We start from the raw sequence: 26,215 nt of genomic DNA, 5'->3' as shown, positions 1-26,215 counted from the left end.
ATCTAACTGCAAGGCTTTGAGCAGTTCACTTACTCTTAGCATCAGCTTTTTTTCCTTTTTTAAATAAACATGGTTCGTAATGCCTCCCTGAAAGGTTAGTCTAAGAAATAAGAAAAAGGATCTCTAAGTGCCTGGAACCTAGAAGCTCAGCAGTGAATAGAAGTCTTTCTTAATCTGAGTGGATCTTCCTTTTTAAAAAAATTTTTTGTTCATTGTGAAACTGCCGTCTAGGTCAATGCCTTGCTGCCCACAGAGACATTCATTGCTGTGATCAGGGGGCTGCTGGATAACCCACTGCCATCTGTCCGCCGGAAAGCACTGGATCTTTTGAACAATAAGCTACAGCAGAATACATCCTGGAGAAAGAAAATTGTAAGTGGAGACCATACGCCGGACCCATTTCCCATTCTTGGCTTTATCAGAGCGCTGCATTTAACTCCCTAAGTTCAGCCAGTGGTACAGTTTAAATAAGTGTATCATTATCTGAACATAATGCCGTGAGGTGTGTTTCTACCATGTGATGTTAATTCCAATAGGAATTGTGGTAAGGGTTCTTAGAATGGAATCTCAGCCTAGTGCAATTCTTGGTAATACCGCCCAGATGTTGTGGTTTAGCATACTGCTTTAACATAATTCTAATCCTTTTTTTGCTCCAGACGGGTAGGGTGCTTTAGATAAATACTTCCGAAATTGGTCACAAGCACATTCACTGGCTCAGTGGTAAATAAAGCAGGTGGACAAACAGTTGCTTGTGTAGAATTATTTGGCATAGGACCTCCTGGTCTGATTTCCATTTAGACAGTCTCAAACAGTAAAAGTAGAAAAATGGACTAGGGTTTTATTTTGCAGCTTTAATTATATGAAAATCTTGACTGACCTCTTCAGGTTTATTGTTTCCTCAAACTGGTTCCAGTCCTTTTGGCCATTGTGCAGCATAAAAAAAGGACAGTAGAAGAACAAGCAATAAACAGACAGACAGCATTGTATACCCTGAAGCTTCTGTGCAAGAATTTTGGTGCAGAAAATCCAGAACATTTTGTCCCAGTGCTGAACACTGCAGTGAAACTGATTGCACCGGAAATGAAAGAAGAGAAGAATGTCTTGGGGAGTGCTCTGCTGTGTGTGGCCGAGGTGGCCTGCACCCTGGAAGCACTGGCCATCCCCCAGCTTCCCAGGTGGGCTGACTGGGACCTGGGATGGGAACCGTTACTTTGGGTTTCTGGTACATGTTGAAAAATAGTACGTTAGTGGCTTTTTTGCCTCTAAGTAAAAGATACGCAACATTAGTTACAGACGTAATCTTTGCTTCAAGCTAAAACCTACATTATCATATCCCTTTATGATGGTTATTGTCCCCTGATTTTCATTCCCCTTTGGCCTACTGTAACTAGGAAGTGTAGGGGGTAAAGTCCCTCTAGAGGGCCCCATGTCTTTGGGCAAAAGCTGCATCCTGCTGCTCACATTCTGAAGTTGGATGCTCCTGACTTTGTCCTTGGCTTTGGTGTTTACTAGTTGCACAGCCCTGGGCAGGTTACTTAGTCTATTAGAGCTTTGCCATCTCTAAAACCAAGATTGTACCTACCACATGGGATTCCGGTGGGGCCATGAGTGAAAGGGTTTTCACACAGTGCCTGACACATAGCAAATGTTAAATTGAGAGACCCCGTTATTTTTAAAAATGACTGCATAACCATGGGTACTGGGAGATCTCTTGCTCTTGGGCTCATAATGTGCAGGCGCCATTTTGTGGACTGTGCAGTGAGGTGATGTAGCAGGCACAGTTTGGATTTTTTCATGACTTCGACTCCATTCTGTTTCTTCTTAAAGTTACTCTACAACTCTGGTTTTCTCATTTTAGCCTGATGCCGTCATTGTTGGCAACAGTGAAAAACACCAGCGAGCTGGTTGCTGGCGAGGTCTATCTGCTCAGTGCTTTGGCGGCCCTACAGAAGGTTGTGGAGACCCTCCCACACTTCATCAGCCCTTACCTAGAAGGGGTCCTGTCACAGGTGAGCCCCAGTGACCTCAACATGTTGTCTGAGATGGCAGGGGCGGGAGAAGGGGGCAAATTACAAATCTAACGATTTTGTTTATTCTTTAAGTGTTTAGTTTGTTTTGCGGAAGGCTCTTATTTCTGAAAGCTGTCTTGCTTTTTTAGTAAAAGTTCCCTTTTTCTCTCCCATTGTCCCACCTGCTTGATTGTGACAGTGATATGGTTATTGCTGTCTTGCAAGACTCATCTCTCTTGATTTTGCAGAAGGTGTTTTATTGCCTTTTTTTTCTGTCTCGCTGCCATGAGATTTTGGGCATTGGGCTGGTAGAGCTGCATTTTATTACTTCTCGAAGGAACGAGTGTGCCCTGTTTCTAACATGAAGGATTTTTTTTTTTTTTTTTAAAGATTTTATTTATTTATTTGACACAGAGAGAGAGATCACAAGTAGACAGAGAGGCAGGCAGAGAGAGAGGAAGGGAAGCAGGCTTCCTGCTGATCAGAGAGCCTGATGTGGGTCTCAATCCCAGGACCCTGAGATCATGACCGGAGCCGAAGGCAGAGGCTTTAACCCACTGAACCACCCAGGCGCCCCTAACATGAAGGATTTTTTAATCGTAAGGTATCTTTCAGAGCAGAATTCCTCTGTCGTAGTTCACTGCATACTTGGAAGACAGGCAGTGGGCAAGTGACATTTCTAACTGAAAATGCCCCCAAATGATCCTTGTTCTGTTCTGTCATTTGCCATCTATGAGGTTAGGAGCCTTAACTGCCATGGTGAAAATTATTTAGCTGATTCACACACTCTGTAGCCAAGATTTAAATTACAGAAAGGGACCACTGCATCTGAGGAGCTTTCTAGATCTCTTTAGTAAGGAAGAACTGGACTTTCTCATGGTCTCTGCATTCTTGTCCTCTAAAAAAAGAAAAACAGAAAGAAAAACAGTGGGAGTGCTCTGTGTCCTTCTGCCTTCCACCATGTACCTACATCCCTGACTCCCACCTGGGAAAGAGGCATCTATTCATTTTTCTCTACAGATGTTCAGGGCTGGCTTTAAAAGGAATTCTGTGTGGAGTGCACTGAGCTTTCGGCAACCACTAGCGGTCTGAACTGAGTTCTGGAAGTGTGCAGACATTGTCAGTGATCTAATATTGGCTTTGATCACTCTTTTTATATCCCTATAGGTGGTTCATTTGGAGAAAATCACTAGTGAAATGGGTTCTGCCTCACAAGCTAATGTCCGTGTCACATCCCTTAAGAAGACACTGGCTACCACACTCTCACCCCGAGTCTTGCTGCCAGCAGTCAACAGAACGTACAAGCAAATTGAGAAGAACTGGAAGGTTAGATCATACTGAGTATTAGACTTTGGAGAAGGGAGATATAGTACTAAAATTCTTAAGTTTTCCCTTAAAGAAGAGGATTAATTCCTTGATGAATGCATTAATGAACTCTGAGAGTATTAAAAATTGGCCCATCTCTTTACTCTGTTACTGGTAGAACCACATGGGTCCATTTATGAGCGTCCTGCAAGAGCACATTGGGGTCATGAAGAAGGAAGAGCTCACCTCCCATCAGTCTCAGCTGACCACGTTTTTCTTGGAAGCCCTGGACTTCCGAGCACAACACCCTGAAGTAAGCTTATTTCCACTTCCCCAAATCCTAAAGTTACCTGCCTGTAGATAACTACAGAGAGAAAATGAGAGAATGTAGAGCCAGAGAAAGTCTAGCTGTGTGACCTGTTTTATTTGTGAAAGTTATTGAGAGCCAGATGTTAGTAATCTGGCTAATAGATCAGCTCTTTTGTTTTCAGAACGATCTGGAGGAAGTTGGAAAAACAGAAAATTGTATCATTGACTGTCTAGTAGCCATGGTTGTAAAACTTTCTGAAGTCACGTTCAGGCCGCTATTCTTCAAGGTAAGCTTTCTTCTCCCATGTCTCCTTTGTATTCAGATAGAAACGGTACAAGATAAATAGAAGAAAGTAATCCTACTTTATCTTTTTAGCTGTTTGATTGGGCTAAAACGGAGGATGCCCCAAAGGACAGACTGTTGACATTTTACAACTTGGCAGATTGCATTGCTGAAAAGCTGAAAGGGCTTTTTACTCTGTTTGCTGGCCACTTGGTAAAGCCTTTCGCTGACACCTTGAACCAGGTGAACATCTCCAAAACAGGTTGGTAGCGGACTTTAGTTCAGTGGACATCTTGCTACCTTACACACGTACAGTAAGAGTAAGGAAGGTGAAGTTTTTACTTCATGGTCAGTTGACAGGCATTGAAGTGTTTGTTTCAGGGTAATGAAAGCGTGTTTTGGTCAACTGACGCACATGGGCACTAACTGTGAGTTCCTGAAAGGAAATGTAAGATGTTCAGACTGGCGCACTGCGCACTGCCCAGTGACCCACTTGACAGCTGCTAATGGAACTTGCCAAACTAAGTGATCTCAGCTGAGAATCTTCTAAAGAAGCTTTGTATCCAGAGCCATTCATATTGTGCCCTCATCCTGATTGATTTATCATGTTAGAAGTACCATTCTGTTTGTGGTGTTAATAGTGATTTGAATTTAAACATTGGAGATTAAATTGTGAAAATTTTTTTCACTTTTATTCTCTATTTACAGATGAAGCGTTTTTTGACTCTGAAAAGGACCCTGAAAAGTGTTGCTTGCTCTTACAGTTTATTTTGAACTGTTTATATAAAATCTTCCTTTTTGATACTCAGCATTTTATCAGTAAAGAAAGAGCAGAGGCCTTGATGATGCCCCTGGTGGACCAGGTAACCAAATAGAACCATCTCTTTTTGACAAACGATGAGGAAGCCACCATCCCTGTTAAAGTGTTACTAGATTTTAACATCTACTAAAAATTACAGCTGCTGGGTTTTAATCTCGACTTTTTAATGAAATTTTTATTTCAAAAATGATCTTCATTTTGAATGGAAGGAACTTCTCTTCACAGTGGTGTGTACTGAGTTTTACTTTTGAATTTTTCAAAAGAAAGTCATGATATAAGGCATTATGGTTAGATTTTTAATTTTCTAAACTTGAATTTATTGAGAATATTTTAGGACTTGCTGCTCTCTGGAAGAACTCCTGTCAGCTATTCTGCCGGAGGGAAGAGAGTGATGCTAAGGGCTAGGAGAGTCTGAACTCCAAAAGGTGGTAAATTTGTTCTAGAGAGAGTATTAGAATTACACCTGGTTTTTGAGCCTGCTGCCATCATGAGAGTGAAAAATTACTTATACATTGGGTATTTTTTCAAACAGAAAGGAGACTCGCTGCTCAAAGTCCTTGTCTCTCCCTCTTCATAGCTAGAAAACAAGCTGGGAGGGGACGCGCGCTTCCAGGAGCGGGTGACGAAGCACCTGATCCCCTGCATCGCGCAGTTCTCCGTGGCCATGGCCGATGACTCCCTTTGGAAACCGCTGAACTACCAGATTCTGCTCAAGACCAGAGACTCCTCACCCAAGGTAGGAACCGTGGTTGACAAGCATTGAAGCCGTGTGTGTTCACCATACAGTCCGAGCAACCTTAAAGCAGTCAAGGATATTAGGACCCTGGTAAATCTGCAGGGACACAGCTTATCTTGTAGAACTAGAGGATGCTTGTGAGGCAGAAGTTTGAGCCTGACAAATTTTTGGTTTTTACTTAAACGCTATTTATAAATAACAGAAGTCCTCTCCCCACTGCAGTGTGTTAGACCCAAGTACTAACATTTTGTAAATACTTCTAAATTTTGAGAAAACCTGAACTCCTTTGTGTTTCTTAAGCACTGTTTAAGTGTCATTGTGTTCCCAGAGACAGTCTATCAGTTTGCCACGGAACATTCCTTTGAGTTAGAGCAGTGTATTATCTCCACTGTAATTTATCAGGCTTAGGATTTTCTGGAATCATGAAAGGTAAGCAGCTCACTGACCTGCGCAAGAATGAGTGGAAATTAAAATCTCATGTCTGAGTGTCAGTGTTTTCAAACTGGGTAGCAGAGAATCACTATTTCTCTAATTATCATATAGGAGCCTCAGTGAATAAAACAGTCCAAAGCAAATTTTATTGAAAGGTTTTGTACTGGAAATTCATAATATTTATTAGAACAAAGAGAACAAACAATGAAGCTATTTTCATGAGCCCCCAGATTTTAAATTCCAGCTTCTTACAAAGTTGCAGCATGAAATTTATTTTAATGTTTTGACTGTATAATACCAAGAAAGTCTGGTTTGAACATAGGTGGTTACTGATGCTCAAGTCATTTTGCTGTATCCAAATATTTTTTTAAATGATCCAAAACTAGAAAGACAACTAGTACAGCTTTGATTTTAAGCTGAATCACTGGAGCACCTGGTTGGTTCAGTCCATTAAACATGCTTTTGGCCCCTGCATTAGGCTCCCAGCTCAGCAGGGAACCTGCTTTTCCCTCTCCCTCCTCCTAGGCAACCCCCCCACCCCCCCCCCGGGGTTGGCACTGGTGCTCTTCTCTTGCAATAATTAATTAGATTTGTTTGTTAATCTTTTGTTTTTTAAAGGTAAATCACTAAGAGTGCCTGACAACCACTTGCATTACTTCTCATAGACCAGTCATGTGAAACACCCAAACTTTAAGTTCCCAGACTAGAACATCGTCATACATTGTTTTTTAATTCTGTGCTGAGCATGAGACCAGAGCCAGTGCCCAGCCCCTCCCACAACTATAGAGGTGACACAAGGTTCTGAGGGAGGGGCCCTGCCTGAGGTGACCAGGGATGCTCTTCAGCCAGGCCAGCAGCATCTGCAACAGCCAGGAGAGCCATTTAGTTCCAGCATACATAAATTTGGGATGACACTCTTGAGTTTGTGTGTAGCATTTTATTTTTTAAAGAAAAATGTGGGGGTGCCTGGGTGGTGTAGTCAGTTAAGTGTCTGACTTGGTTTCAGGTCAGGTCCTGATCTGAAGGTCATGAGACGAGCCCCACATCGGACACCATGCTCAGCATGGAGTCTGCTTAAGATTTTCTTTCTCTGTCTCTACCCCAGCCTCCCACCACCTGCGCTCACATGTGTGTTCTCTCTCTCTCCAGAGGGAGGGGGCAGGGAGAAAATGTTATAAAAACAAATTCGCATTGGGCCCTGCAGCACTGTAAGACACTTATAAAATACTGGTTTGTAGAAGGTTGCTCATATTAAATCATCATTCTTTACCTCTATCCCTTTCAGGTTCGATTTGCTGCTCTGATTACCGTGTTAGCGCTGGCTGAAAAACTAAAGGAGAATTATATTGTCTTGCTACCAGAGTCCATTCCTTTCTTAGCTGAATTGATGGAAGGTAATTCCTAAACTACTAAGAAATAGAGTAAAATTCTGTGAAAATGTGCTGAGTGATAATGGGAATGTGGATAGAATGGGGTGAGCCCTTGGCTTCCGTCTTCCACACTGCATCTCCCGCTGCAGACGCGGGAGGCGGAGTTCCTGTTTTGAGTAGGGTGAGGGAGTGCGTTAGGGGACCACCAGGTGTTCATAAGAAACTTCATTTACACTGTAATCACTACCTGTACTTTGGTGTTAGGATGGTAAAAACGTCCTGTATGGATTTTCATCAACCTTGGATATTTGTATGGTGGTCCCCAGACATAGGGCTATTGCAGCAGTGTCTGGTGCCAGTAAGATGCAGTAGATGAGCTGCCTGTTAGTAATGACCAGCTACTCCATGCTCTGCAGGCACGATCTCATTTAATCCTCCCCATGGGCTGGATGCCATTCTCCCTGTTCTCATAAAGGAAGAAACTAGAGGCTTTTTAAGAATCTGATAAAGTGGGACAGGGAGAAGTAGGGCTGGAATCCAGCTGTGTGCCCTTGTGGACGTGACACTCGTGCCACCACGCAGCCCGAGAGAGAAGCGTTCAGGTCTCACCCAGCAGGGCCGACGGAGCCAAGTAGACATACTTTTTCACGTTAGTGGTTCACTACTTTTCTAAAAGTACATTCACCTCTGTTTCTTATGTCCTGGATGAGGGCATCACTAGGAATTTGGGATTTTCATTAGTGTACCACTACCTTGAGGGCTCCACGTTACTCAGCTTCCAGGTCCCAAACCAAGAAGGGAACAAAGGCAAGAAGGGGGCACGCGGAGGAGGGGTTCCCCGATGCTCTCTGCTGCATTTCCTCCTGTTGACTAAACAGTGGCCACAGAATGCAACACCTGAAGTATTAGACGAGTGGTTACTGAAGCAGAAGATTGGTTCAGTTTTTATTTTTGTGTTTTAGATGAATGTGAAGAAGTAGAACATCAGTGCCAAAAGACTATTCAGCAACTGGAAGCAATACTGGGAGAGCCGCTCCAGAGCTACTTCTAAACTTTGGGCTTTTGGTGTTTCTTCTTTCTTCCTCTGTTCAGAGGTCAGATTTATTTTTCATATTTTTATTTTTGGGTGTTTGGTACCATATTACTTTTGGTACCCTGACCCCTATGCAGACTCTGTATAAAATTCCTGCCTGGTTTGTGCTCCCATCGAGCCTCTCCCACCCCCTGTACAGAATGGCCGTGAGAGTAAATGGTACCAGTGTTTGTATGCAGTCTGTGTGTTTAAACATTTGTTGGAGTCTCTTCTGACTGAAGTTATTGATACTATGGCTGTGTTTCATTTGGGCACTCAAAGGTGAAAGTACCTCATTTAGACAGTAAAACCTTAACTCTTTCCAGAAAGGAAAGTCCCATGTACATGTTTGCATGTCGTGATCTCATTTACGGTAGCTCTTCCAGAAAAAGACACGCACGCAGCAGCGCTTCGGACTGGAAGCTGTTTGCGATACTTTTCACTTTGGGTAGATGACACTTCAGCCCTCGTTTTTGTGTGTGTGGCCACAGAAGGAATTAGTTCTGGAATGCATTTCCCACTTAGGAGTAGGATTGTCTTCTTTACCCTTCAGTCTTTGGGGTGCCACAGCAGTGGGCTGTGGAGGCAGGGCCCAGAAACACTAGGTGGCATGGCTCCTCCGGGATTAGAAGTGACTGCATTTCCACTGGTGGTGATCCGAGAATTACTTGTATGAGAAAGTAGCATTTGTTTCAAAGTTTTCTAATCTCTGATGTCAGGTGAAGCAAAGGCTTAAAACTAAACCTGCCTTTATTTAAGGCATTTTACTTACTTATACCTTTTTTTAAAAATTTAAAGCATCTAAAAACTTCCCACAGAATGCTTAGTTTGAAAGCCTTTGTTATAGAAATTTAGTGAGGAACTAAGACAGAGAAACAAAAGGCTAAACTGCAGCTTTAGACATACGGCTTGGGAGGATTGGGCACTCCCAGCTAAGAAATTGGTAAGATTAATTCGTAAGTGCTAACAGCTTCTTAAAATACTGATTTTTTTTTTTTCCTGTCACAGAACTTGTCTTATGGCTTAATAATATCTTCATGTGTAACAAAAGAGCAAACATAAGTATGCTTAGGTATTAGAGAAAACAATATATGTGGGCTTTTATTTTTCTCTGAATGGCCTGTAGTCTGCATGTCTTTAAGTCATGCCCTCTGATATTCCTTTTAAAGGGGAGGGGGGGAACCCAACCAAAACCCTGGGGGATTCCTTCTACAACTTTACCAGTGAAAGTTTGGCAAGAGGCAACATAATCAACATGAATAGAAAAGAATTAAGTGTCAGAAACTTCCACCCTGAGTACTTCTAAAAAAAGATCAGATTGCTAGTTTTAGTCTTTTTGGTATATGGGTACAAATAATATCTAACCAAAACCTATAACGAAAATATTTCTAAATGCTGGCAGCATATTCAGCCCAGCAACTTAACGTGATGAAATGATCAAACTGATTCAGCTTTTTTACCTCCTTACTCCCAAGCCTTTGAAATTTCCTGTAACAAGATCTGACCTGTAAAAATTGTACAAAGAACTTCTGCCAACTCACTTCAAAGAATAACAAAAAATTACAGAAATGCAATAATTTAACCTGCTGATACAAGTCTGATTTTAATCACTTACAATGGAACAGCGTTTTGATCTGTCGCTAATGATGAGGGACTAACCTTTAGAGGAGCAGAAAGGCAGGGTTCGTTTGCATGGGGACAAGCAACAGTTTGTTACACCCCCTCTCTGCCCCAGTGGTCTCGTGTATTTACCCTCTGATAGTGCCTATTTTATCAACAGTCATGATATCTAATCTTGACTTTGTTTTGTTAAAGTCCTGTCCCTTAAATTTTCTGTTGGGGTATGTGCAGACCTCGGACTCATCCTGAATTTAGGTACACTACGCATTCACTGATAGAGACATCATTAGCCTTGAGACTGACGTCGAGTTAATTTTAATACAATTGGTTTTGTTTTAATCTTTGTGCTGTGTTCGATTTTGTAGTATTAAATTATTTGGCAATGCTTACAGCTAGTAAAGCTAGGTATTTATCATGCTAAAGGAAACTGCGAGATGGAAGACAACATCAGTCCTTTCCATTATAGGATGTGATTGAACTTTAGGTATGAAAGCGATCGCTGGAGAAGGAGTGTTTCATAAGTGAGTTTATGTAGGTGACTTCACAGCTGAATAATTCTCTGGTTACTTTATGTGACTAATGCCTGTGCGAAAAGCAGTGGCATGAGGTCAGAGCACAGAAGATTCTGAGCTCGAGAACAGGGAATATTGTGCTCCACTGTATACTTCTGGCCCCACACGGTCAGCACAGTACTGACAGAAAATAAGTACTCCCTGTATGTTAGCTTCTGTACCAGCAGATACTTGTGGAATGTGAAGATTTTAAAAAAGAAGAGGCCAGGGTGGGAGAGAGAATAGAAAGACCTGAATAATGACTGTGTGTTCCTGTTGCCTCAAATTTCCTTATTCTGTGCTAGACAAAGCCACACGGTGTGGCAAGGACTGAGAACGCCTAGTAGGACTTCACGTTATACAATATCATCTTAATATATATATATACAAATATAACAGATGCATTTTAACAAGGCCAGTGTTACATAAGCCATTTTGTATTTCAGTTTTTGTAGCAAGCATATCAGCTACCAGCTCCGTACTTCCAGTAAGTGAATATCTCCATCAATTTCCACTGTGTCGATATCGCTAAGCTCTTTAAATCTGTGTTTGTACTCCAGGCTGTGTACACCATTTACCGCAACCTTGAATTCTCTAGCGTCACAATAAATTATCATCTGGAAGGAAAGTACACACATTAGTGGCTCCCCTTGGGTTTGCTTTATACAGATGTGCTCCCAGGCAGCGTCTTAGACGCTATCTGGTAGTAGCACCTTCTGCCTTGGAGCTTCACACTGTCCCCAGGGCCTGAGGCCTTCCTTCCCTCAGCTGTCCCCTTTCCCCTGCCAGTGTTTGGGTACCGTAATGATGTAGGAAACTGCCGCCATATTGGCACTCAGAGAAGCGGATTCCAGCTTACAGCTGGAAACAAGGGACCTGGATTAGGACTTTTCTGCCTTAAACTAGGGTCTTAGACAAATTATATAATCAAAAACCAAGTTTCTGCACTCTGTAGGATTACACAGCTGCCTCGTGACCCTGACTTTCCCTCCCAGTTCAGCACTCTTGGTCTCCATCCGTTTCCCAAAAGCTCAGGCTTCTGTGAATCCATGGAGGATTTCGCAGTTCCGATTCATGACTAGTGTGTCTTTCAGAGATGTCTCTGCCTAAAACTCAAAATAGTGAAAACCAAAAGAAACTCCAATCCCTTTAATTCACTTTTACACCTAAAATTCCTACTTCTGATAAGACATTCCCCGCTGCCAGTCAGCCACAATTCTGCCATGTGTTCTCCACTCCCACTAAAAGGACCCGTGTGAACCTGCACTATGTTCTCCCGACTGCATCTTCCCTCTGTCAAGAGCGGAAAGGAGCAGCCCTGCTGCTAACCCAGCTCCATCCCCAGGGGCCAGGCTGAGGCAAAACCTAAATGTGCAAAGAAGCAAAGACTGTATTTATTCTTCTGCTCAAATCTCACCACAAAATACAGCCTCGTGCCCGGAAGGGGCAGTAGAGGGCGTAGTGGGAGAGTCCGTCAGAGCAGGTGGCGCACCGCTGCCTTACCAATTAGCCGGACAAGTCTGCTGCCTGGGGAACACACTGCCGCTACACAAGTACACAACATGCAAAAGACAGACCCACAACCTCCAAGAAAACATGGAACAACAAAATCCCTCACAACCATTGGATGTTCTAGAACAGCTCATACCAATGTGATTCGATGATTTTTAAAAAAAATTTACAGAACTGAAAGTTTTTTAAAGACTAGTAGTTAGAGTGAATAAATGAATTTAAACAATGGGGAACAGAAGACACTGGTTAAAATCAAACTAATGGCATAATGGAATAATCTGAGAATCTTAAAAAAGGCAGGCATTTGAAGCAGAGAAAAACCGATCACTATAGAAAATTAACAGTGGTCTAAGAGGAGGGTAATTACTGTTCCTGAGATACAGAACAAAAGGAAAAAATGATTATTTAAAAGAATTCTTGTCCTTTTCCATTTTATTACAGAATCAAACTTGGGGTCAGTTCAAAGAACAAGTTATGTCACTGGTTTCCTGTCACCAACCCCAGGGGTCCACTTCCTTCTGGAGCAGTCACCTCTGTGTCCTTCCAGTGAGCCCCCTGTTACCTTTTATACCTGGACTCCTGCCAAGCCAAGAAAACCCCTGTGCTACACTCTCCCCTCCCCATCTTGTTCAAATCATCCCCTCAATCTGGAAAAGCCACCTTTCACTTCAACCTCCTATATCCTTCTGAATTCCAAACCAATATCTACACCTTCCAGGGAACCTCCTACGACTACTTCACATTTGTCACGGCCCCTACCGGGAACTTACGAATACATACGAATGTCTGATTGCCGTCTTCTATTCAGCCTTGACGTTCCTGCTGTTAACTACTTTTGATGAGACCTTAAGAACTCCGTGTAATGGTCCAGAGCACGTGACAGTTTGTAGGATGTGGAAGCATGACCTACGTCAGTGATCCTGAATGACCATGTAAGGCAGTGCTTCCCCTAAGCTGGTGAGCAGACCTGGCCAGCCACCCAGCATCCCCGTCTCATCTGCTCAGCATCCAGAAGCGTTTTGGGAAAGGCTGTTTGACCATAATATTCACACACTTGAGGGACTCAGGACTGTATGTCTTTAAGTTCTAAGGAACTAAACCTCTTTTTCCCGGAATATATACGAAGAGGACTAACCCGGAAGAAAGGACTGCCACCTAAAGCTACATCGAACCAAGATGGCAGGTGACAGAGCAGACAATTTCATGGTTCCGGTGTCCTCACGTTCATTCAGCATTAGCCTAAATCTGTCTGGAGGCACAGGGTTCCTGTGAAAATTCCTACAAACTAGTACGGCACCACATAGTAGTAATTCCAATGCAAATGATGTGCTATTCTACTGGCTATGCCATTTGTGCCAATCAGAATACTGACTGTATTTTGAATGCCTTTTATATGCACGGTCTCCAAGTAAAAGCCAGATGCAATCTCCACCTGGACTTGATTTTAAAAGACCATTTATCCTATCCCTTCTGCCACGATTCTTTGCCCTGTCCCATAACGTAATCTTACCTCAAAGTACATCCCAGGACTAAATGGGAAACAGGTAATATTTCTCTCTTCTTCTCCCCAGGCTTCATGAAGAAAAGAATTTCTTACAAATGCTTTAATATTCAGGCGTGGGTTCAAGTGAAGAGCAATATCCTTTGATTTTCCCGATACGAGGTTAACATTAAAGCTTTTGAGAGAATAAAGAAAATTAACCGGTAGAAGTCAACAGTGCTCTTCCTACAATTTTAACCATCAGAACTGAGCTCTCTTCACAACTACACAAAACATGTGCACACACAGACCCAGGAATGCGGATGAAGGTAGAGTTTTAAATTCGGAGTTAGCATTCCACTGATGTAAATATGCTCTCTGCAAAATAAAAACCTAAAAAACTTGATCAGAGTTGAGGCCACAGATCTGGGTGGGGAGCCACTGAAGGGTTAGAGCAAGTAACCGAAATGCTTGCTTCAGGCTGCGGCCTTCTCAAGTAATGTTCTCGGTCAACGTTTACAGCTGTTCTGTTCTCCAGTCTACTGCTTTCTAGGAAATAGGTGATTTCAAGCTTTTGAATGTCTCTAGAAAAGGTTCTTCAGAAATTCCACCAAGTCACATGACGTAAGGGGCCCTAACAAGTCAGCGGACCTCCCTGCTGCCCTCGCGTCTTCAAGCCACGGGTGGGCTTCCCGGACAAAAGCGCCACCCTCCTGTGTGGCCACAAAAAGCCTAGCTCCAAACACTGGCCTTCAGTCCCTGATTCTACCGCCAGTGCGTCAGCAGTCTTGCTGGCAGCCTGACCTCCCGCTGCTTGGACAGCCTCACCCTTCCGGTGAGGATCAGGACACTACTCCCGCGCCCGTCTCCCAAGACTGTTAGGGGAAGAAGGCAGGAAGAGACGTGCGTGGAAAGTGTTAGCACTCGTCCTGGTAACTGGTACTGACCCTTTGGCAGTTTTATTCACTTCTCCTTTAATGAAGACGGTTCGTCCAGGGCCCATCGAGGAGTTCAGCCTCGCAGTGAATGGCAGAGTCTGAAGAGAAACCACAGTGAGCACTAGGAAGCCTGCAGAAAGCCACCTCCTGGGGGAAAACTGTCCGAAGACACGGGGCCATGGTTAAAGGCCTTGCCCCTGTAAGCCCCAGCGGCCAGCACCGCCTGGCTCACAGCCAGCACTCAAGGAAAGTGTCTCAGAGGAGGAAATGAATAAACGTGAAGTGGGGCCTGAAATCCCTCATGTGAGTCAAACACACTCTGAGAAAGTCGTCTACACTGGGGGCCTGCAGCTGTGCTCCACGTTCTGCCGGAGGGAAGCGGCCCAGGTGGGAGCATTACAGAAACACACACTCAGCCCAGAGACTCGATGCCCAGCTGACTCTCCTCTGGCCGGGGTCTGTGCAGAAAGGCAGAGTGGCTGCTCTGGGCTTCTACTGAGGGCAGAAGTTACACATTACCAGCTAATTCAAACTTAATTGGTTATACAAAATTAAGAAAATTTTTGGTTCTGCAAACCTTTGACAAACAGCTGGTAGGTAGTATTTTGGCGCAAGTCAAAGTGTGATGGGCAGTCGAACCTTTGCTCTTGGTGTAGACAGTTCTGGGTACGATTTTAGAAATGTCTCCTCTATTACTAGGCTGTTGGGGAAAGAGTTCTGCAGTAAGCTGGGGAAGGAATGAAGCTGTCTTCTAAGGTTTAAACTAGTCATGTCCTGGGCGATTTTAGAAAATGTTCCCTGTTATATATAACCTGGGCAGAAATACTTACAAAATGTGGCGTGTCGGACTTCAGTACCTATTGGAAGAGAAAGTCAAAGTGAAGACATTTGAAAGGGAAAAATGCATTTTCTCACATGAGCAGTCAGAGCCAATCGCTTTTAACGGCCAGAGCCGGTGCTTCCTGACGGTGTGGTGCAGAGCTGCGAGCGACAGGCTGCTCAGCCTGGGGGCACAGCCTCACGGCCCTGGTCATCTGAAGCCGGTGTCCTCCGGCATAAATTACTTTTTTGTAGGACTACACGTGAACTTCAGACACATTTTACTTGTTCTTTCCAAGGTGCTCCCAAGATGCTGAGCTACTGTATTCCATCTATTAGGGTCACAGGTTCCGAGACCATTAAGGCATCACTTTGTCCATTAATAACAAAGACTGTACTTGTTCCTACCAGGGAGAAGATACATGTGGGAGTTCATGTGCCAATGCACTGTGCTCAGTATTTATAAATACCGTGTGACAGTTCTCTTTAACAGTTAAGAGTGAGAGGGTTTTTTTTTGTTTTGTTTTTCATGTAAGAATGGCGGCTAGTGGGCAGATGCACTGAGAGCTCAAGCATCTGCACAACTAACAGGGCCTGGGACAGAAGGAAATGCCTTAATTTTCAAATGCTTACTTCAAGCCTCTTAATATTAAAAATGATTTTTCACATTAAAAACAATTTTTAAAAACTCAGCCTACCACCTGATTTACATGGCAACTAAAAGAACATTTTCAAACTGGTAGTTCATTAAAAGATGTAATATTTACATTTTCTTTACTTATCTCTGTCAGTTCCAGAGTGGATGCTTGGGTACTTCTGAAATCCTGAAGATAAGATTAATTTTTAACATCCATCAGAATTCTAAATACAACCCTCCCTGACATATCAAAAACAATTATAAATAGTACTAAACATGAAAATACACTTGAAAATTACAATCCAAAAATGTACTTAACGTAAGGGTCACTCCCCCCTACCCCCCTGAATCAGACTGGCAAGCCTTACAGAGACTAAGAATGAGCATCGAGAAGAATGTGAGCGAGCAGGCACGGCCGCCGAGACTTTCACTTTCCTGGAAAGTTTTCTGGAGGGTGAGCTCGCCAGCCCTCCAGCTGCTATCAGTTTAACTTAAAATGCAAATACCTTTGACTCAGACTTTCTATTTCTAGGAACTGCTCCTTGACAAATCCTCCACTGTATTCCTGTGTCATGGAATTTGCCCCTGTTAAAAAGGGTTTTTGTTTTGTTTTGTAGTCACTGTTTTGGGTTTTTGGTGTTGTTGTTGTCAGAGCCATCTAAGATTTGAGATCCTACAGACACTGACGCCCTGGCCGGGACATGAATTCACTTCCAAAAAATTAATACACTATGACGGAAACATTTACACAATTTTTACCTTATCAAAGACATTAAAGATATTTCCTACCGTTTCATCAGAAGACATCAGCGAAGAAGAGCCCGGCGGTGGAAGGGTACTCACCGAGCTGAAGCTATAACCAACTGAATGGATATTCACTTTGCCATAAATGCCCAGAGTGTCTACTTTCCCTGGGCTAATCCTGTGGGCATAGAGCAGTATGTGTTTCCCATTTACAGCCACCTACATGGACAGAGAAGACAGCCCAGCATCCCCGGAAAAAAACAGAAAAAACAATTAATACATTTACTAATACATCTACATTTAAATCATGTTTACTTGGGTTTAGTGTCTTCTCTCACAGGTCTGCACATTCCATGTCTGACCAAACTGACTGGAAGCATCCATAATATTAGCAGTGTTTCTTTTTTCTTTTCAGCATAACAGTGTTCATTGTTTTTGCACAACACCCAGTGCTCCATGCAGTACGTGCCCTCCCTATTACCCACCACCTGCTTCCCCCAACCTCCCACCCCTGACCCTTCAAAACCCTCAGGTGGTTTTTCAGAGTCCATAGTCTCTCATGGTACATCTCCCCTTCCAGTTTCCCTCAACTCCCTTCTCCTCTCCATCTCCCCATGTCCTCCATGTTATGTTATTAGCAGTGTTTCTTAACTTCCTCTGAGGAACCACCATGGACCCTCTCCGCCCACCGACAAATTAAGCATTCGTGAATACATATGTGCATACGCAGGTGTGTCCCGTGCACGTACACGAGACACGGGGCTTCGAAGTTGCCCAATCCCCTCCCCCTGCAAGCCTGCCACCCTGCCCGCTGTCCTAGAGGACCACAGTCTAAGGAAGACCACCCTGCACACCACAGGCGCTCAGTAAATCTTGTATCTGCTGAATGAACACACATGCTCCAGCTACTCAGTTCAGCTTCAATTTCTACTGTAAGCGGGAAAAGGCTCATCCTCAAGGCAAGGGCTGCTACTGGGAGACCAGAAAGTCACTCCTGAGTGTCCGGCAGCACCGGGCCCGCCAGCAGGGACCCACTCCACTCGGCTCCCCGGCCCTCCCTCCCAGACAGGGGATGTTAGAAGAACACAGGCCACATGCAAACCATTCCCCGACCTCCAGGGGCTTAAAATCCCACTGGTGGGTAAAATAAACCCAAAAGGCGGCACCGCAGTACAGGAAGGAGTGTTTTAAAGAATGCTGTAGACACAAGTGCTCAGAAAGCCAGGCAAGGGAGGGATAAATGGCCACTTGGCGATTCAGGGGCGGTGTCTTGGTGGGAGCATATCCCAAAGGACAGAAAGGACCTGTACCAGAGATGGGGAATCTTTCCTCTAAGGCGAGCGGATCTCGGTTCTGGGCGGTTCGAGGCTCCACGGGGCTTGCGGGCCAGTGCGCCCTGTCCAAAGCCTCCAGGGGCACCTTCTGCCTCACCCTTACATGCTAGTACGGGCAGGGTCTTTACCGCTTGAAGCCAGCGCTGGTATTTACTATGCGTAGGACTTCTACGAACTCCTCTGCATCTAAAATCTCATGATCCTAAAGAACTTGTGGTGGGACTTAACTCTGATTCCCTATCCATCTGTGAGTTCCGGATGCCCCCACATTTGGGTCACGGTGATCATGGTTTACTATCCCAGTTAGAGGATGCTGTGCTGATTCGGATCTAAGCTCAGCCATGCTAGCAGAAATAGGATCGAATATAAAGGGTCTGGCTGCCCTGGACCCATATTCCGGATGAAACACCAGAGGCAGACACAGGTGTGCCCCACCTCACATTCAGGTACTCCCCTGGCCCCTGCTTTCGAGCCAAAGGATGGAGCCGCTCTTTTTCTCCGAGTTAAAATAACAAAGGATGAGTTCATGGACATGCAGAGCTGCCCTGGGCGCTTATGGTCATTAATGAGGATTCCACCTTCTTTCCCCAAAACCTACCTGGAATTTATCTTTCAACACCATAATCACAATTTCAAAAGATTTTTCTTTTTTGAAAGGCACGTCGTAGGTGATCTCTTCCCATCCCCATTTTTCATTTTTCAGAGTATTGCACACGATGCAGTCAGACCACTTGAAGCGCGGATTGAAATGAAAGGCCACGTCGGCGCGCGGCTTCACGCTGCTCCCGCACTGCAGATCGACCTGGAACCTGCAAGAGCAAGGAGCGAGGGGTGGCGTGGGAGCCCAGGAGGAGGCTGCAGGGGAAAGCCCAGCAAGCACAGAACTCCAGCCTCAGAGACCTAGGACTGATCCTCTGTTCACTCACCCAGGTGGCCTAAATACTTTCTTACAGAATCTTCCTTTCTTCCTCAGTGCAGCGCCCTGAGCTGGGGCTGGGGCCCTGTCTGTGCAGAGCAAGAGCCCACATTTTCCAGCCTCCCTGGAAGGCAGGTGGCCTCCGGTGCTGGAGGTTCTGCTGAGGTGCAGGTGCTCAGGGAAGACCCCTGAGAATGGCCCCAGTAGGCTGGCATCTGTCTTTTGTCCACTCCCCTCCCCTGCCCACTCCCCCCAAACCCCACAGGCACCCACCCAGCCACCCAAAACATGGTGTGAGGGCTAGGTTTCTAGGTGCCACGAGCCATGAGAAAAAGGACCCAACCCAAGGGACAGCAGAACCATGAGCTGGGAGAGGCCTGCTCCTCTAGATTCTACGGAACTCCCTAGAAACATGTGGGCTATCTTCTTCACACTTGACTTTCACTTCTTACTTAAACCACTGTCATCCGGGCCTCAGAGCTGGCCCAGCTCGAACTCAAGACAGCCTCATCCAGTTTGTACCAGAGCAAGCATCAGACCACTCGCCCGGAACGGATCATAAAAATGCTGTGGGAATGTTACACCGCAACTCGACCTTGTCCCTGGGGTCTGAGCACGATTCCCATCGTTAACTAGATCTCTAATCCTTCACAGCAGTAAAATATAACATCCAAGTGAACTTTATCTCAGCCGCTCATTCCCCTCTCCTCAGCACCTGGGCTCTCAATGAAAGCAAAACCAGGCCTCAAAGTACCAAAACAGTCTCCCCACAAAAAGTTCAGTCTTGTTCTTTTCATCTAACATGATGGCTTTACCTGTCCGAATCACAGGGAACATGCCCACGTATTACAATCAAAGTTCCAGGCTCCAACTGCCCAGGAATGGTCCCAACATAGGGGATTACCTAGGAAAAAATAATTTTAACAAGTGGATGTTTACAGAAAACAAAGATTACATTTTGAAAGGATGCATGTGAATCTGCTCAGAATCTAGCATTTTCCAAGTCACTATTCAAACAGGATAGTGACAGGATCTGAAACATCTTGGAGTTCTTTAGAGAAAGACACAGCTGGAAGTTCATAGAACTTTTTATTTGGCTGGGGGTTTTTGAAATAAAATGTCTACTTAATAGGATAATTCTGCGAACAGAAGAAACCACTTGCTGGAAGTCCTCTCCCCCTCCCCTTCCCTTTCCCCTCAAGTTCCACTAATGATCCGAACGTGGGACTGAGACCACGCAAGGCCCCAAGCCCGTGTTGATGGAGGCAGCAACGTTCACTTACTGCCTGGGGAGGGGCCTCCAAACATAGCCCCTTCTCCACACCTGGGATCCGAGTGTCTCATCTTCCCTGCCAGGCTTCCAGACCCTTGCTGGGAATCAAAACCACGTGATCTTAGGGTGCCTATGGTCTCTCAAGGCCCAGCACCCGCCTGGCCTGGCCTGGTCCAGTCTGCAGACATAGGTTGTAACACAGTATCCAGGTCTCAGCCTGCCCCCTTATCACCTGGAGCTCAGCCTCTCTGTCTGGGTTGGGACACACTATCAGATCTTGTCACTCCCTTTCCCCAGAGCCAACTCCACCATCCTCCGCACCCACTGGCTGCGTCTCCTGCATCACGACCATCGTCCCTTCTACTCAGGGGCTTCTGAGCAAGACAAGCAGGCCAGATGCCATCATGCCCTACACCAAGCTCACTCCAGTTATGATAAAAATGCTAAAGTCTATTCAAGGTAGGTCTGATCATCAAGAAATAAGCCCTAAAATGAGAGGGCACATAAAAGTAGTTGTAGAGGGACGCCTGGGTGGCTCAGTGGGTTAGGCCTCTGCCTTCGGCTCAGGTCATGGTCCCAGAGTCTTGGGATCGAGCCCCCGCATCGGGCTCTCTGCTCAGCGGGGAGCCTGCTTCCCCCTCTCTCTCTTCCTGCTTCTCTGCCTACTTGTGATCTCTGTCTGTGTCAAATAAATAAATAAATAAAATCTTAAAAAAAAAAAAAAAATAGTTGTAGATTGGTTGCTCCTAAACGGAAAATCTCAGCTCAAGGGCCATCTCCTCCATGAAGCCTTTTTCAGACTCCATGGGCCAACAGACTTAACCCCTCTCCAAGGACCCCTCACAGCACGTCAGACACTGCCTCAATTTTAAGCTACGCAGGGCAGGCCTCAGTCGGCACCTTTAGGCGCCCACAACTAGGGTCAGGAGATGATCAGCGGTTACATGGTGAGGAGTGAGCGCTCATCAGCCCGGAGACTGGGTTCCTGCAAGCCACACACATGCAGCGGAGTGGCAGCTGAGCGGCGGCAGCTCAGCGAGCATGCTGCTGCCTTGACCAGGGAGCCGAGCGATGGCCGAGCACAGCAGGAAATGACTGAAGCCAGCTGTCACCTAGTGTCATGACAAATGCTCAGAGTAAGATGGGTGGGAGGAACAGAACCCATCACACCAGCAAACACAACACACGCACAGAAGGAGGCTACTGCCGCACACCAGAGTCGCTGGGTTTTGCGTGGAGAGGATACGGAAGGAATTACACTTCCACACTGGTCTGGGCCACAGCCAATTCCAGGAACAGCCAGCAGCACCCTTCGCAGGGTGAATCTCTTCATCACCTGAACAGTCTTCATGACTTCGAATTTTATATACATTTCAATTGTATTTATACAGAATGATGCAAAAAAGGTTAGGGATATAAATATCAGTGAGAAAAGAGCCTGCAGAACTAGACACAGTATGATCTTAAGTTAATGCTAAACATCAAAAAAAAAAAAAACCACCACCACTGTAATGAAAGAAACCAAGAATGTTGACAATAGTTTTCTTAAGGAATGGGATCTTAATTTTCTTCGTGTATTTTTATATTTTGCAGATCTCTATGATAAGCATTTATATTTTTATAACAAGTGTTTATTATATATTTAACTTTAGGTTTGGAAACTTTCTGAGACCAGTAATCTATTCCTCACCGCTAATAAATTCTCCCCAACTGTTTCAGCTGTCTGCATGAAGGCTTTCTACACAGGAAAGCGCCCTCCATGGTGTCAGTCATACTCAGGTGACTGGGACCGTGTGAGTGACACAAAAGGCTCTGCGGCCCACTCCTTGAGCTCCGCACTCTGCCGAAAGGGAGAAGGGTATTGTTTTGCAGGCAAATGTCAGGCTTCGGATGTTTCATAAATAACTTATGTAAAAAAATTAAAACCCAGTTCTGATCACACTGGAGACAATTCCATAAGCCGAAGCCATACTTGGGTTTAGTGTTACCTGCCGGAACGTCGTAGCTGTCTCATCCTGCTCTGCCTGTTGTAGGATTACTTCCGTGATGTCTGCTACCCACAAAGGCCTCTCCTAGGCAGCCACTGCAGCTAAAAGAAGTATGCGAGTCCTGTCCAGGAGGCGCTCATAACGCAGCTGGGGAGAAGTCAGAACCCCGTGGAAATGGGATGCTCTGGCTGTTCAGAATCACAGTCTTCTCCCATATCTGGAAGATCCTCCCTTAACCTCATCCAGACTGCAGGGAAGGGCAAGGGCATGGGACAAAGCCCCATCACTCGGGACTGCCAGACCTCCCAGACGGGCAGTTAGAACCAGGGCAAGAAGCCAGAATCCGAGTGCTGGCTCGGCCGGTGGGCAGCAGCGCTCTCCCGGGTCGGAGGCACAGCTGGTCCAGGTGGGGCTGCCAATGCAAGGGGACCATCTTGGGAGAGGAGGGGTAACAGTCGTACAGCCCGACTTTGGGTGTCATCTGTGATTCTGTAGTTGCCAAGTGTGGTTCTTCAGTCCTGCTAGAGATTCTCAGAACTACTGGGTGTCAGTGCATAATGCCTTTTCTGCTCAGACTGGCTCCTGCGCTTAGAGCTGCAGGCTCGAAGCTCAACACCTTCAAATACAGGGCAGCAGAGGCCAAACTGGTGCTCCAGAAACCATTCCAGGTTGCCCAAATACAGTTTCTGAGGAGGTGTGATGTGAGCTGGGCAGTTAGGAGGGGAAAGCCAGTTCAGGAAGACATGTCCGTCTACAAAGCAAAGAGGCAGGAAAAGACGAAACATCTGGCAGACATCAGCAGTTAGGGGGCAGTACAGAATGCCTGGGTGGCTCGGCTGAATGTCTGCCTTTGGCTCAGGTCATGATCCCAGGGTTCTGGGATGGGAGTCCTGCATCAGGTTCCTTGCTCAGCAAAGAGCCTGCTGTTCTCTCTGCCCACTGCTTCCCCTGCTTGCGCTCGCGCTCTACTCTGACAAATAAAATCTTTGAAAAAATTAAATGGAGGGGGGCGGGAGTTCAAGACAGAGGGTCAGACTGTAGAATGAGATCATGAAAGCAGAGCTTGGGGACAGCAGTCCAGTCGGGTACAGCACAGTGGAGCGCGGGGCATTCGCGGGGAGCGTGGCTACTTTAGGGAGCTGGAGACAAGGACACAAGCCAGGCTGATGGCAGCAGACACGGGGAGGCGTGGGGAGGAAGAGATACACACAAGAACTACTTCCAAGGGAACGATCTACAGACGGCCACCACCTAACATGGTAAAACTGAGGAGAAAACCAATTTCAGAAGGAAGAGGAGTATCGTTTTGAACATGTCTCGTGTGGCGGGTTGGGAGAACAGCTAAGAGCACATACACCGAAAGGAATAGCGGATACAGGGCCACACGGCATGTGAGAGGCCAGGACTCATGCTCTGAGTCCAAGAAGAGAGGGTTACTGAAGGTATCAAGGCATGGAACCTAAGAGAATGGAAAAGCTGGGGCAAAGGTTTATAAAATGGTTTGTAAACTGAGGGACTATGCAGAAGGGAGTTCACAGACAGACCGCCAGCGCTGCAAGGCCTCCTGACAAGGTTGGCCCTTGGCTGGGGTCTAGGAACTCGGATCTGGGGAGCGCACCCACCACCAGACGGCTAAGGGTGGTCTCCTGTACCTAAACTGCAAGCCATGTGCAAGCTTCCCCGGTGGGCAGCATTTCACATGCACTGTCACAGCTTGTTGCTGGGCGTTTCAGTGGGTCCAGGGGAGCCCACCGGGGAAGGGCCTGCGGAACCTGGCACCTGGTTACCCCTGGACTTTGCCCCAGGTGCCTTTCCCTTAGTGATGTTGCTCTGTATCGTTTCACTGTAATAAATCACAGCCGTGAGTAGGACTCTGTGCCGGTGAGTCATCACGCCTGGGTGTGTGTGTTGGGGACCTCGATGCGGGGGACGGGAAGAGAAAGGAGAGAAGGCCAGCCAGCTAGACATATCAAGGAGGTCAATTTCCACATGGGAAGGCTGTCAAAATCCTTAACATGGATAAATAAGGAAGATTTTTTTTAAAAGGTAACGAAGTGGGTATCATGCCCTTTGATCCAGTGATTCCACTTTTACAGACTGACCCTACAAAATTCAGGCATACACCAGGCTGTGCCCCACAGCACTGAATCCCATCACAAAAGCCAACAGTCCTTTAAAGGAAACTGGCCGTATAAGCGACAGTACACCATACCACGGGCCAGTCGTGCAGCCAGGAAGATACGCGAGGCCATGCCATGTGTCCTGAAATCTCTGAAACGCACTCACTGGGGAAAGCAGCGCACAGATCAGTGTCCATGCGGGCACACTCGGACAGACTGTGGGCTCGACTTCCGGGCCACTTCGGTAAAGTGCAGAGGGCAGTAAAGCTCTTCAGATATGCTGTTTGGTTTCCCAGTGCAGGAAGAAGTTATGTTTACATGGTACCACAGTCTACTAAGTGTGCAATGGCACTACACCTAAAACAAAAAGTACTTTTTTTAATTTAAAAATACTGCCACGGGGGCGCCTGTGTGGCTCAGTGGGTTAAGCCGCTGCCTTCGGCTCAGGTCATGATCTCAGGGTCCTGGGATCCAGTCCCGCATCGGGCTCTCTGCTCTCGGCGGGGAGCCTGCTTCCTCCTCTCTCTCTGCCTGCCTCTCTGCCTACTTGTGATCTCGGTCTGTCAAATAAATAAATAAAATCTTAAAAAAAAACCTTTAAAAAATAAAAATACTGCTACAAAATGCAAACCATCATCTGAGCTTTCAGCAGGTTGTAATCACTGATCACTGGAATTGAAATGATAATAATGAAAATTCTGAAGTGTTCCAAGAATTTCCAAACTGTGACACAGACACGAAGAGAGCAAACGCTGTTGGGAAAATGGCGCTGACAGGCCTGTCGTGGGCCTGCCACAGACCCTCACTTTGAGAGAAGCACCACAAAACGAGGTCTGTAGTAAAGAAACAGGATCAACAAAAGTGATACAACACACACACTGGGATATTCACGTGTACTCTCAGCAAAGACAAACAAAAAACTGGTAAATATGGTTGCCTTCAGGGAGGGCAGAAGGAAAATTTATGGCTTAATGTAACCGTTAAATACAGTCTGAATTTTTAAAAATGATTTACACATACTGTCATTCGATTTTAAAAATAATAATAAAAAAAAGGAAAAGCCACTGGGTTTGACATAAATGAAATTAAATTTGGAACACGGATTATCCTCAACCTACTCAGGGCTTGGCGGCATGGGAGGAGGCATAGTTAAACAGCAGAAAGGCATGGAAAGAAATGGAAACCCACAAAAGGGAAGCTGATTCGGGGAGTTATTAGTTATAAACTCCTCAGTCCTGAAAGGCCGGCAGAGCATCTAAGAGCATTAGGTAAAAGGCCAGAACTGCTCACATACTGTGTACATACTCAGAAGGTCTAACAGTGATCAGTAAAGACACAAAATGGAAAAGACATGACTAGTACAGACAAAGAGGAAATTAAGAAGGAGTTAAAAAAAAATCAGAGGGCAGAACTCTGGTGAGGGAATGAAGACTGCAGAACGGATGCTGTCTCAGGACACTAGTCTGCAAGGGGAGAACAAGAAGGACGAGACCATGGGGCAGGACGAGACCATGGAGATTAAGATTTTACTCTTTTGGGGCGCCTGGGTCGCTCAGTGGGTTAAGCCTCTGCCTTCAGTTCAGGTCATGATCTCAGGGTCCTGGTATTGAGCCCCGCATCAGGCTCTCTGCTCGGCAGGAAGCCTGCTTCCCCTACCCCCGACCCCCCGCCTGCCTCTCTGCCTACCTGTGATCTCTGTCAAATAAATAAATAAAATCTTTAAAAAAAAAAAAAAAACTAGTAAAAAAATGATTTTACTCTTTTGTGTTTTAAGATTCAGTGGTAAGGCAGAAAGGGGGCTACTCAGAATACAAAGGAGAGAAGGATAAATGTGGAAGTGTCCAGTGGACCACAACTGGAAGGGTGTTTTGGCACCAGGTGGAATGAATGTTAACCACCAGTGTGAGTCACTGATAAACAGCGTCTTAACCAGCTCACACTCGGTCA

General features: G+C 45.6%; 2 protein-coding genes across 10 annotated transcripts in view; one reads left to right on the top strand and one right to left on the bottom strand.

Annotated features, from left to right (window-relative positions):
- HEATR1 (HEAT repeat containing 1) overlaps positions 1 to 9,512 on the top strand; it is a 49,053-nt gene extending 39,541 nt beyond the window's left edge. Inside the window, exons 35-45 of the mRNA XM_046027273.1 lie at positions 232 to 372; positions 886 to 1,175; positions 1,859 to 2,009; positions 3,177 to 3,335; positions 3,493 to 3,627; positions 3,806 to 3,910; positions 4,000 to 4,168; positions 4,615 to 4,769; positions 5,304 to 5,462; positions 7,180 to 7,288; positions 8,227 to 9,512. Coding sequence (XP_045883229.1) covers positions 232 to 372; positions 886 to 1,175; positions 1,859 to 2,009; positions 3,177 to 3,335; positions 3,493 to 3,627; positions 3,806 to 3,910; positions 4,000 to 4,168; positions 4,615 to 4,769; positions 5,304 to 5,462; positions 7,180 to 7,288; positions 8,227 to 8,315 — 1,662 coding nt within the window. The 3' untranslated portion in view covers positions 8,316 to 9,512. The remainder of the gene's footprint in view (positions 1 to 231; positions 373 to 885; positions 1,176 to 1,858; positions 2,010 to 3,176; positions 3,336 to 3,492; positions 3,628 to 3,805; positions 3,911 to 3,999; positions 4,169 to 4,614; positions 4,770 to 5,303; positions 5,463 to 7,179; positions 7,289 to 8,226) is intronic.
- A 736-nt stretch (positions 9,513 to 10,248) lies between these two features.
- The window catches only part of LGALS8 (galectin 8), a 50,234-nt gene continuing 34,267 nt past the window's right edge, over positions 10,249 to 26,215 (bottom strand). For 6 of the 9 annotated variants that reach the window (XM_046027274.1, XM_046027278.1, XM_046027275.1 and 3 more), the window contains exons 3-10: positions 19,703 to 19,791; positions 18,570 to 18,780; positions 16,683 to 16,856; positions 16,024 to 16,080; positions 15,268 to 15,294; positions 14,447 to 14,535; positions 13,530 to 13,695; positions 10,249 to 11,124 (exon numbers count right to left, since the gene is read on the bottom strand). In XM_046027274.1, coding sequence (XP_045883230.1) covers positions 10,975 to 11,124; positions 13,530 to 13,695; positions 14,447 to 14,535; positions 15,268 to 15,294; positions 16,024 to 16,080; positions 16,683 to 16,856; positions 18,570 to 18,780; positions 19,703 to 19,791 — 963 coding nt within the window. In that variant the 3' untranslated portion in view covers positions 10,249 to 10,974. Of the gene's footprint in view, positions 11,125 to 13,529; positions 13,696 to 14,446; positions 14,536 to 15,014; positions 15,138 to 15,267; positions 15,295 to 16,023; positions 16,081 to 16,682; positions 16,857 to 18,569; positions 18,781 to 19,702; positions 19,792 to 26,215 lie in introns of all 9 variants that reach the window. The other 3 variants (XM_046027282.1, XM_046027280.1, XM_046027281.1) reach the window with 3 other exon arrangements.

This window comes from Meles meles, chromosome 13 (assembly GCF_922984935.1).
Source record: "Meles meles chromosome 13, mMelMel3.1 paternal haplotype, whole genome shotgun sequence".
NCBI classification, from domain to species: domain Eukaryota; kingdom Metazoa; phylum Chordata; class Mammalia; order Carnivora; family Mustelidae; genus Meles; species Meles meles.
The sequence above is the reverse complement of the archived record's forward strand: the minus strand, read 5'-3'. Positions and strand labels throughout refer to the sequence as shown.